At 40.9% G+C, this 12,551-nt stretch overlaps 1 protein-coding gene across 1 annotated transcript in view; it reads left to right on the forward strand.

The window, feature by feature from the left end:
- Positions 1 to 12,551, forward strand: part of srrm3 (serine/arginine repetitive matrix 3) — a gene marked incomplete at its 3' end in the record, with an annotated part of 41,353 nt that overhangs the window by 17,116 nt on the left and 11,686 nt on the right. The window contains exons 4-10 of the mRNA XM_083909935.1: positions 3,350 to 3,459; positions 3,907 to 3,987; positions 4,428 to 4,496; positions 9,223 to 9,258; positions 9,529 to 9,579; positions 10,158 to 10,265; positions 11,902 to 12,064. Of these exons, the coding sequence (XP_083766061.1) occupies positions 3,350 to 3,459; positions 3,907 to 3,987; positions 4,428 to 4,496; positions 9,223 to 9,258; positions 9,529 to 9,579; positions 10,158 to 10,265; positions 11,902 to 12,064 (618 nt within the window). The remainder of the gene's footprint in view (positions 1 to 3,349; positions 3,460 to 3,906; positions 3,988 to 4,427; positions 4,497 to 9,222; positions 9,259 to 9,528; positions 9,580 to 10,157; positions 10,266 to 11,901; positions 12,065 to 12,551) is intronic.

Raw genomic sequence — 12,551 nt, forward strand, 5'->3', positions numbered from 1 at the left:
TACGACACCACCATAAATATCCATCCATTGTTTACCGCTTTATTCTGTTTTTCAATTCTCATCATTAAATTTTTTTTTTAAAAAGCGAGTCCAATGTTTATGCTGCTGTTTATGGGACCCGAGACCTCCTGATTCTGAGGACTAGTTTTTCCACTAACAGACACTAGGGGTTGTGGAGACAGACCTCTATCTGCCCCCTAAATTGTGCTATTAGCTATTAAATTTAGTGTGTTTGACTTAACTCAGCTGCAGGTTTTACTTGGATTAGGAATGCACGATATTAGACTTTTTGCCGATACCCAATACTTCGATATATCAGAAGTCCTTGGGTCTATACGTTTTCCCTGCTCCCAACTGCAGAGATCATTTAGTTTCTTCTGTAGCAAAATTGACAGAATATTTTTCATACTCGTGTTAAATAAACATAGATTGCAGCTTATTTAGCCGACTGTTCATTAGTCATATCGTCAGATCTTGGTGTGTTTGCCGATATCCAAAGATAAATTTGATACCGATATTATGCATCCCTAATTTGGATGTCGTCTTTTCAAAAGTGACTATAGCACTATTGACAGACGATGCCCTTCAGCTGTGGCCTCCTGCTCCCACACACTCACAATTAACAGCCAGCAGTATGGAGCATGGATGTGTTGGCTCATAGCTGTGTTCACCAGCCATGTCTCACATTGATTTCCTGCAGAATGAACGGAAGCACAAACAAAGAAGTCAGAAGGAATGCGAGCGTGTAAAGCCTCTCGATTGATATTCAGGCTCTCGCTCACAAGGCTGTTTCGATCAGAGCCGGATCCACGGAGAAGCTGACCCCAGGCTTTACACTGCTGTTCACTATCTAATGAAGAGCCGTCTTCATTATGGAACAGATGTAGTTTCTATAGAAATAGTTAAATTGACATATTTTATGTGGGCAAATAGAAATTCAAGGTTTTTTCTTATGATGAGAGAAGTGCTTCATCTTAAAACGACCACACACACACACACACACACACACACACACACACACACACACACACACACACACACACACACACACACACACACACACACACACACACACACACACACACAAATAAAACACAATTTGCCTCCGCTCTCGTACTGAGGGCCAGTCAGTCAGACGTCCACCTCACTCCTCCAGTGAAAATCCATCATGACTCTGTAACAGAAATATATCTAAGCCTTTTCAGTGTGGCTGTCTGAAACAAACGAGCTGCACTACTTTGTGCCACAGCCCTGAGGAGGGTCTCGGCCTTGGTCCATCACCACCAGCTCCCAGAGACAGAGGCTGAATTAGTGAACATCTTGCCTCGCCGAGGCGTCATTAAGCAGAGTGACATTCACCGTCTTCATCACGACTACACTGGACAGATGTTTCCAACATACTGGAGCACGGCATCAATTAAGAGATTAGAGACACAATGGAGAATTAGTTAATTTATTGCTAATGACCAAGCATAAGGGGACCAATTGATGGTTTCAGTTGTTAATTTCTCTTTTTTTTTTTTCGCCAGCGTGTGCAACAAGGACACAGCGGTTAAAAAAGAAAACTGTTATAAAATATCAATTCAAGCAGTGACATCTGTAAACGGGGTCAAAACAAACAATACAATACATCATCGTTAAAGTGGTTGTGCGCTTTTAAAACGTGTTTAAAAGTGTAATAAAAAATATTTTTAGAAATGATAAACCAATTAGTAAAAGAAGGAAATGTTTATAAAGGTCAAGACATTCAATAAAGTTCTGGAATCGTAACACAAAACACTTTTTTTTTTAAATCCCAAATCCGCAATATGTGGTGCACCATCTTGAATCCTGGTTCATCTAGAGTTCCGATCTAAGTCTTTGCTTAGTGGCATAAGAAACTTTTCCAGTATCCCACAACACTTCATCCAATCAGGAGGCAAAACTCCACAAAGAGACGATCACCTCTGCTCATAAGCTTAGTCTGTTTGTCTGCAAATACGTTCCTCACCAAACATGTTCATGAAAGGAGGAGTCAGGGAAGCAGCAGCATTGGACAGAAAGTCAGCTGAAAGATGGCATCGCTGAGGGCAGCTTTAAAATTTTCGCACAAACTTTTTCAAGTTTGCAACTTTTATATGAACTGTGTCACAACTGGTCGCCGATAGAACTGATTCCGTTGTCAGAGACGGTTTTTCAACTTCAAGTGTGTGTGTGTGTGTGTGTGTGTGTGTGCAGCCTGTCATTGTGAAGTGAGGTGGTTTCGCTGGCTCTTGGCCTCCCTGCTGTGCCCAGCGGTGCTCAGCCAATTAAAGGCCACGTTTCCTCGTCTCCTGCTCCTCCACGCGGTCCTTCCAGATACTTTACACCATTTATTTTGTCTTTTCTTCTGCATCATTGCTCCTGTCGATCCTGATGAGATGTTCATTCTCATAGTCTTCATTATGTGTTTGAGATCCGTTATCCTTTTGCTTTGTTGACTTGTTTTTGTGTTGCTCTTCAACCTCTCCATTGCCACACAAATGTTTTTTTAACACCAGAAAGCCAAAGAATGGCCTGCTGAGTTTAAAGCAATACTTTAAAGGTCAAAGAAATGGAACTGCATGACGATTAGAAGATTTATTATTATTATTTCAAGGCAGAAAGGTCATTTTTGGTGGAGCAGAGGAGGTCACGTAAGGGGGCAGTTTGGCAGTGAGGATTATGAAGGAGGCGGCTGCCATCTGTCTGTATATCTAATTCAGTATGTGTGACAAACAAGCTGGAAGATATAAGCCCCACAAGCTGAGCTGTCAGACGGTGAGGAGTGATGATACGGACTCTCACAGCTGTGGTGAGGAAAGATTTCAAATTTCAGTCACAAAAAGGTTCAGTGTGTGAGTGATGGGGGAAAAAAAACTGTCTGCTAGGGTTATTATTGCAACAACACAAGCAAAACTAGCCTGTATTACAATGCTCTAAACCCAGCTGGATCTATTTAGTGTGGACTTCAGTCATTGGAAACGTCCAAGCTGACATTTGAGTAACTTTTCATTCTGTACTATTACAGGACTTGAAAGTGTGGAATTTTATGTGAAAGTCTATTAAAAGTCTAAAAAAAAGAATTTGTAGAATTTTAGATTCTGCACAAATTTACAAAATCATTTGAAAGTATGTAATGTATGAAGAAAAGCATCACTGGAGCGATATCCAATCAGAGCTCGTGTTACGTGTTCAGCTTTGAGCAACATCTTGCATGTTCAAAGGTTTTTGTGAGTAAAAATGATGAGATAAAGAGACATTTTGTTCAGGATGGGCAGAAATATGCGAGTTAAACAATACAATACAAAGAACACAATACACTGGGACACACAAACACACTTAGATTCTCATCTCTTGTGTTTTCAGGGTCAACCATCTGCATTATCCGTCTGACGAGTACGAAGACGATCCTGAGCTGACAAGGTATGAAGACGGAGAGTGTGGCCGCAATTGCAGCAGGTGAAGAAAAGCGTTTCATTTCATTTCAGCACACAATCACTTCTCACCCCTGAAATGATGAATTACAGTAAATCTGCCGTCTATTATCGCCTTCACACTGTGGGTGTTTCCTTTGATAATATCTCCTATACATACAGCCGGTATCAGGCATCCAGTAATAGCAGCAAGCACAATTAGATAAAGAGAGGAACACAATTTGCATTGTGCTTTCTGCATGTGTCACTTCACAGGCGAGATTACGCATAATTTCCTCAAAGTGATTTCCTTTTCTCCATTGTGAGACACACCGCGCCAACGTTGTGTGTTACGGCAGAGTGAGAGTAGGAAATGAGGAAAATATACACTTGTTGTTGCCACAGCAGCAATTAACTATAATCACAACTTAAATCAATTATCATACTTGTAATGTAGAGCTCACACTCCCTCTCTTTCATGTGGCCAATTCAGAGTGAAGAGGAAATCGAGCAGCTCGCCTTCCCCTCGGCCGAAGAAAAGGAAGAAGAAGAAATCTGGCCGCAGAAGGAGCAGGTGAACGGAAACAGCTTTTATTCCCCCCCTATTTTTCTTGTTGAAAGAATAATTATCCTGTGGTTTTGTCGAACTGAATTCCAATTATTTTGTCGTGAATATTGCAAAGAAGCCGGCACATGGTGCTGCTGTGGAGAGAGGGGAGAAAAATGTCTGTAGCGAGTCATTAACAAAGTCTTATCTTGTGTTTTCTTTTGACAAGGTCAGTAAAAGAAGCGGAGGGGAAGAGTGAGATTGAAAAGGCGTGTAAAGGAAATAGTGAAGGATGAATAGAGCTGGGGACAGAGGGAACTATTAGTGGGGGGGGGGGGGGGAATCTGCTGTTTTACTCTCGCATGACAGATGTCATGAAAAGACAGGCACAGAATTTTAGCAGCAATTTCAAGCATAATTTTATTGTAAATAAATAAATAAGCGTTGTCCTCTTTCTCCATCAATAGGTTTGGCAGCTCCTCGCCCACACGCAGAGAGAAGAAGAAAAAGAGTGGGAAGAAACACAAGCGAGACAGGTGAGTGTGTGTGTGTGTGTGTGCGTGCTAAAGGTGGGAAAATGCAGATACTCTGGACATACAGTACTAGTACTAGATTATATTTTGGACTAAAAGAGCCAACGACACTCAAAACAGTCCCCAGTTAAATCTGAAGTCATGCTGTGGCAGAGCATAACAACACTGTCAGACACTCCAGACAAGTACAGCGTGTACTTATTAACTCCAAAAAAAAACATGACTCGGAGAGAAAGGACATGATGGAGGGACTGAGATGAGCAGGAATGACAGGGACAAATGTTGAGGATATGGCAGTTAATTGTATGTGTACTATTCTAATTTGGTCACAAGGTCTCACTTTCTTTTGATTATTCAAATCTTGTTTTTCTGTAATTTGTTTCACAGCTTTGTCTTTCAGATTATGTTTGTTTTAGGTTCTGCTTTTTTGTTTTTATGTCTTCAGTTGAAGTAATGTAATGAAAGACCTCTTTATGAAAGCTTAACTTCTTTTTTTTAATTGTTCATAATATAGAATCACGTTAGGGTGGAGCAGACAATCAACAGGGAAGACAGGACAGAAAGTCAGACTTCAAAAGGTACACACACTAGGAAGAAGTACACAATAAACCAGGAAACAATGAACAGGAAAAACAAGGGTAAGGAAAAGAGAGAGACAAAAAGACAACTGTCCAAACCAAGAGCGCCTGGATGTGTGCTTGTCTCATGGAGCAAGGAGGACAAAGGAGGACGAGAGGAAGGGAGGGGGCAAAGACGAAATGAGGGAATAAAAAAGTCAGATGGTCAAGTATAAAAGCGTTGGGGAAAGAAATGCGTGAAGAGGGAAAAATAAAAGACTGATAAGAAAATCATATAGATGAAAGAAAACGGAAGAAGGGAAATAATAAATAGGGAGTCGACAGACAATAAGAGAAAGAGATAGAATAGGGTCTCTGAAGATGCCCGCGCAAAGCCTTGGGTTATCATAACGACAATAAAAATGTGTAGATTCCTTCCTCCTCTACTGTTTCTCGTTCTCTGCCTGACTCGGTGGGGCTAAATGTGTTGCTCTAATAATCCAGCCTGTATGGGTGTGCGTGACACAAGAAGAATGAGCCTCTCACCTAATTGCAGAGTATCACTGCACTGCCCTGCTCTTGTTTTCCCAACTCCCATCCAAGTCCCCCACATCCACACACCTCCCCCTGTCTGCATTCCTCTGAAGATTCTCTGCATTGCAGATATTGTTTATATAAATATAACCATATATATATATATATATATGAATAATGTATAGATTAGTCCCCACATAGACACCCTGTACTAAAACTCAGTCCATTTCCATGCACAAATAAGTCGAGTAGCTTGACGATGCCGTTTAATTGGGCTATTGGACTGTGGAATCGATTTATTGACTGAAAAGTGTGAGACTTCACTCGCTAGGTGGCAATTTGCCCCCTTTTAAATTGTTTGTATGTGGCTTTTTCCACTTGACCTATTACATCACAGACAACAAATGTCTGCTCCAGTCAAACCACTGTCAGATGAGTCGACACAGGAAACGATACGAATTGTATACAATCTTTTTCTTTGCCGTTGAGACAGGATGTGTTCTAATGATATCCAGCATCTTTTCAGGCTGACTTTAGTTACTTTTCATTTCATTGGTAACACTATCGCAAATACTATGAACGATAACGCAAGAGAAATATGGGAATATCACGTCATCGTTTTCCTAAAGTAGCATAATCACCATCTACATGGATATGCGAGGCTGTCGTTTTGACATTTTCCCCATTCGGGCGTTTTCAAAAAATACCATTGCAGGTCCTAAAACACTGTCTCCGTGTGGAGGGAACACCTTTCTGATTAAAAAAAGATAAAAAAAAGTATTCACCTAAACCCATTCCCGTGTGGGGCTTAAAAGTAGCTTAAAAGGCGAGGCTGGTTCTTACAGCAGCATAGCTGGAAACACCAAGAATTAGTATTTTTTACCATGATCATGATTTTAGATTCATCAAAAGTGCTGCCCTAAACAGCGGCCCGCCTCCATGCCTGAATGTGCGCCCATCTGTTTGCGCCTGCACCTCACAGTCTCCTGGATGCAGTCTGGAGAAATAATGTTATAGTTGAAGCGTAACTAAACCCTCTTTTCTGCCTGATTTTGAAAACCTGAGGCTCAGACACGAAGGAGGGAGAGAGACAGAGCAACAACTTTTTTAAAATGATGAGTCTGGGATGAGAGCCTGAGACTGATGAAAGAGTGTACCAGTGATGCAAAAATTGGACTAAAACACCCAATGGCAAGAATTTGAATGCAGCAGCTGGTGTTTGATCAGAGAGAAGCAGAAGGTTAGCAGCATAATTTCAATCATTTACACTAAACTGAAGATTTGCACCTGGATCACCAAATCGTATTACTATATATTACTGGATTTGGAGTTTAGTTATGCTTTAAAGAAATAACTTAATACAGAAGGGAAAAAAAGAGTGTGTGTGTTTGATTCGTGGAGGGTTAAAAAACTAGGTCACTATGGGCGATGGAGGTTCCACTTTCTACTTTCCACTTTAATTCTGAAGAGCTAACGGAGCATAAACTCAATCTCTTTGTCAGTCACAAATGCACTGGTCTGGATGTCGATGTTAGCTTCTTCTTCGGAGTTGAGAACTGTGCAAATGAAAAAGACCCAGGACAGTTTGAGTTCACTTGAACAAATACACAGTCATTTGACTTCCTATTAAATGGGTGTGTTATTACAGTTACAGTCACTATATTAATTGTATTATCATACAAATGTAGTGAGTGTATAGAGCTCACTAACGGGAACAGATCCAGGTCAGCCCCTCCCCAATTATGATGTGTTGAGGGAGGGCGTGTCAAAGAAAAGAAGAATAACTAGCTCTGCAAAAAAACCACTTCTTATACCCTCGTCTCCACTGAGGAAACACTGGTTTCCACTAGGGCCACATCTCTGAGTCACACATCAGCCACATGCATTACTGTGACAGCTTTATTGCCTCCCTTTAAGTAGATCCACACACACACACACACACACACACACTGCGCTGCCGCCTCCTCCCACTCCATGCCGCATGCTGTAGGTGTGTAACACAGCAGGGAGAGATTAGGGCTCTTCAGGAAAACGGCAACAACTCTCACAGACTAGTTGGACTAATCACCATGGAAACTGCGATGAGGGTTAAAGTGATATAAAGGTGATGTATCGGTGGCTGAGGACCGAGGAATGGCCAGTGTCCACGTCATTTCACTCCGCAAAGGAAACCCATCACCAAACACAGCATCTTCTCCAATCAGAAGTCATTTTACATAAAGCTTGAAATCCATCACCTGTGGAATACCTCTGCTGTGAGAACTGCCCGGAGACATCTTTGCTCAGATGCTCAGACGTGATGCAGATTGGTTTCCAAGCCAATCGTTCACGCTCATTAAATGTGCAGAAAATACATGCTGAAATATTCCAATTTCTTAGTTGGCACATGGAGATACGTGACCCATGTGCTTTCCACAGTATCTTAGACATGTTCATGTTGTAATTGTATTTGACTTTGATTTGCTTTCCATATTCAGAGACATCAAAAACTCATAGATATTTCAGAGCAATGAATATGAATTATCAAGCATAGAGACTGCTGTTAAGAATGTAACGTGTAGATGTATTTTCTGTGTGGAAATAACAAAAAAATAGTATTAAGAATGAAGCACAGGTTAGATTTATGGTTGGGAATCCAGAATTAGTTTAAAAAATATAACCACCAACGTTTAACAATTGCTTTAAAGGTCCAGTGTGTAATAATTAGTGACATGATGGTGAGTCGGCAGATTATCTTCTTAATCTGCATAGTATAGAGAACTTCCACTAAATACAGAGAAATAATGTCCTCAAGGGATTAATAGAATATAAGAAAAAAATATTTTTAATCCCATTGTGGGGTTTTTTCCCTGGTGTTAAATCAAGGTTAAACAAAAAAACCTAACACTTTAGATGAGGGAACACATATTGACCATTAACTAGGTGCTCACTAACATGCATATAAGTAGCATACTAGCCCTTTATTAGTAAATATTAAGCAGGCCTTATGTAAGAAAAATCTTAATACATATCTTAATAGAGGTAGAATAAGGTGTTAATGCGTGCTTAGTGATTACTAATAAAGGGGTAATATGCTATTTATATAATGGTGAATATGTGTTCCCTAATCTAAAGTGTTACCAAAAAAGCAAGGCCCCTCCCAAAGGTGACATAGAAGGCTTAATCTAAGGCTACAAAAACAAATTATTGTGTTAAAGTGATTTATGCAAGCACACTTATGGGCAGTATATTCAATCTCTGTCAATAAACCCTCCCAAATAATACAGACTGGACCTTTAGATCCATCACGCACCTGGATATGTATCACCACCACAGTCATTCCTTGGTCCATAACCCACAACCTCGTAAAATGTCATCCATATCCATACTTTACTTTTTGAGTTATGCTAACCTCCTGACCTCCTTGGTGGAGGTGACAACAAGCAGGTTTTGTATCTCCAGAAACCACCACCACCATCTATAGAACATGCACTGATGTGCAATAAATGTATTATTTCACGGTGGAAACTGAGACGTTCTGTATATCCATATTTCCTCAGCGAGGCTGAGCTGTTCTCCAGGATATCACAGCACGTCAACGCTGCAGCTGTCATGATATAGCGTCATTGCAATGATTGTGGTGTTTGTGTTTTCTGTAGATCTGCGTCTGGCTCCAGGAAGAAGAGGAGATACAGGTGTGTATGACGAATGAAAACAGCACAACCACTGTCATGATGGCGTGAATCAAAGTGCCGCAAATGAGTTTTCCCGAGTGGCGGTGTGTGTGTGTGTATGTGTGTGTGTGTGTGTGTCATTGTATTTTTCTGCATTATTGAGCACTGTTTGCTCAAAAGACAATGCAGACCATATGGGCAGGTAAAGTGATTTCTGGTTTCTACAAAGGGTAATCTCCATTGCTTTAACGTTCACCGCTTAATTATCTCACACATGGCGTTTGTTTTCAGATCGGGCAGCCCAAAGAACAAACACAAAGACAAGACTAAGCAGAAAAAGAGGTGAGACTCACAGTCAAATCCCTGTGATGCCATTTACATGATAATGCCGAGCTGCCACAGCGACAGTGTTCTTTTTTATTGCTTTTCACAATTAAACAACGCCTCGCATTAATTATTTGTGAAACTGGATGGTCTGTGCACATTTAGCATGCGGTGTGTGAGGATAATTATAGCACAGTTTGTCCTCCATACACAAAAAACAAACAGTCACCTCACTCATGAACAATGGGTATAATAGGCCCCACATGCAGTCTCATAAATTTATATTGGTATTTTACAGCTATTATCACAGGCCCAGACTCACAGAGAATGTTAACAAGTGGAAAGCACAGGGTGCATCTCCTCTTTATGTATTTTGTGCAAGTTCAACACAATCTCACTGTAATATATTGCTCCCTGTCTTAATTAGAATATATATTGAAAGTGTGTGGCGGTGCATGAACTGTTTTACATTTCCCATGGATTGACAATTGAGCTTGCATCTGTGTTTCATGCATATATACATTTACATCGCTGTGTGTGTGTGTGTGCGTGCGTGTGTGTTGCTTTGTGTGTGTGGTGTGTGTTTCATCCATCAGGTCCCCTGGTGAAACCCCGGGTAGGAGTTCACAGCGCCAAGGCAGCTGCTGTAGTTCCCGTAGCGCCTCCCTGTCCTCCACTCGCAGCACCTCCAAATCTCCTGCAAGGTATGATTACACACACACACACACATACACACACACACACACTCTCTCTCTCTCACTCATTTTTACACACATTTATTTTGGCGCACACTGATCACGCTGTGTTGACTGTCGAGCGGTTTCACTGCTGACTGTCGGTCTCTTTTTCGTTACGTCATACGTCAAGGTCACCACTCGCACACATCACACACACCAGATAATTAAAATTCACAATCAAACAAATAATTCATATTTAAAAATACAAATTGCCATTTATTACAACCCTCATGAATGAAAGCAAGTGAGGAAGAGAAATCCTTTAGGTCACAATGTTGGAGCTGCAGTCACTTTTTGTGACGTGCAAAAGAGTTTTCTGGGTTGTATTGGCCCTTTAAGGGTATTTCAACGGGTAAAGAAGGACTTGTTGAAGTATAATCTGTCAAATATTACCCTGTTGAATGAAATCAGGATATTTTGAGGTTGAAAAAACCCCACGCTATATGCAATATAAATATGAAATAAAATATAAGTCAATAAATGTAATCAAACAAAATAAACACCTGCAATTAAAGTAATAAAAACACAAATTAATAGTTAAAGACCAAAGCAAAAGCTTTAATTTCACTCCGGTTTATCATTACACCAAATTAAATTCCAGGTCTATAAAAAACCCACAGGGTGAGCTTATTATTCTCTATATTCTCCACCTTTCAAGTTTGCAGAGTGTTGCTAAGCATTTCCGTTGGCATGTACATTGCCGGGATTCCATTCATACTAAAATAAGGTTCTGCATCAGTCTCGTGTTCCATGTGCACATACTTGATCTCACATTCCATTTCACATCTATGTTCTTGTATTCTTTGAGATATGGGTTGTCCATGTGTGGGTATCTGCAGATCTCTTTGCATAATCTCATGCAAGTGTCCAAGATTATCATCTTTATCATTGTCCCTTCTTTGACCAGTTCAGGCCTTTCGGACAATCTTGAGTGCCTTCCGATTTTAGGTTGATTTGAACTGATTACCTGGCCAAATTAGCACAAAACACTGCACATACAACAGCTATTAACTGACGACGCCGACAGTCCGCCTCCATGTCTGTTTATATTCTGAACTCATGTTAAATTATGAGTTTCTGTGAGATTCCCAATCCCTCTAATCTCCTCGCTGAAGTCATTTAATTAAATCCTAAGTGTGTGGTCCTGCATCTCGCATGGATCGTCTCGTCTGCGCCTTTTCAGGATTAAAACATTGAAAATCGGTGATGAAGTTCCTCTAGTGTGAAGCGGGCTTAAGTTGAACAATGGCCGATCATTCGCCCTCTTGACCCAGTTTCAGGTTGTTTGTTTCACCTGAGTCAAGGTGTGAAAGAGGGTCACCCAAGAGACACAGTGTGCTATTGTGTGGGTGTTGGACTTCATTACTGTTGTTCTGTGTGTTATGAAAAGAGCTCAGGACAGCACTGTCTTAATCCACCTCCTCTGCTCTGGGATGGTTTCTCCCAGTTAAAGCAAACACTATCATGCTCAAAAACATCTGAAGGACAAGGGACAACCTTCAGCTAACTCAAATGAAAAGTGTCAATCCAGCCTAATATTTAGGGATTTATGAGTCACAGCACAAGCTTTAATGCTTAATCTCTTTACGTTTTGCTCTTTCAGACTAAACTCCAAGCACAAGACTGATGGAGCGAAGGTGTCCGGAACCTCTCTGTCCACTGGTCCCCACAGCCTCACCACATGGCACAACGGGGACCACACCCAGCGAAGCCGCAACGGCAAGGCCAGCAGACTCAACCACGCTGACGGCGAGAAAGGGAGCGATGTATGTAATCTCATCTATTTTGCTCACACCCCCCCCCCCACCTACCCACTGCAATGGTATTCACCACAGTCTTTAAATCAGTTTGATCTCTCTCTTTTGTGTTTGGTTGAAAATTCCCAAAACGTTGATACTGAAAGGTTTTTTTGCTCTTTCATCAGTAATTCCAAGGAATTTTTTGTTTTTTTTATTATCATTACTAATATTATTTTTGATGTGTTAAAGGCAGCTCTGTCCTGTATAAACCGTGCTGCTCTTGCTGCTTTTATTTGTGGCTCTCTTTGACACCTCTGCCATCTTGTTTTTTTTTTGTTTGTTCTTGTTGTTTACCGGCAACAGAGGGAGGGAGCAAAGACAACCAAGGTTATAGTGTCTCTGTTCTGCACACATCCTCAGAGTCACTGCACAGCATTAGTAAAGCGCACATAGAGTGGAAATAGCAGCCGCATTGTCACACAATGTTTCCAAATGAATGAGCAAAGCGATTATT

Source organism: Microchirus variegatus (genome assembly GCF_963457635.1).
Source record: "Microchirus variegatus genome assembly, chromosome: 2".
Classification (NCBI taxonomy): domain Eukaryota; kingdom Metazoa; phylum Chordata; class Actinopteri; order Pleuronectiformes; family Soleidae; genus Microchirus; species Microchirus variegatus.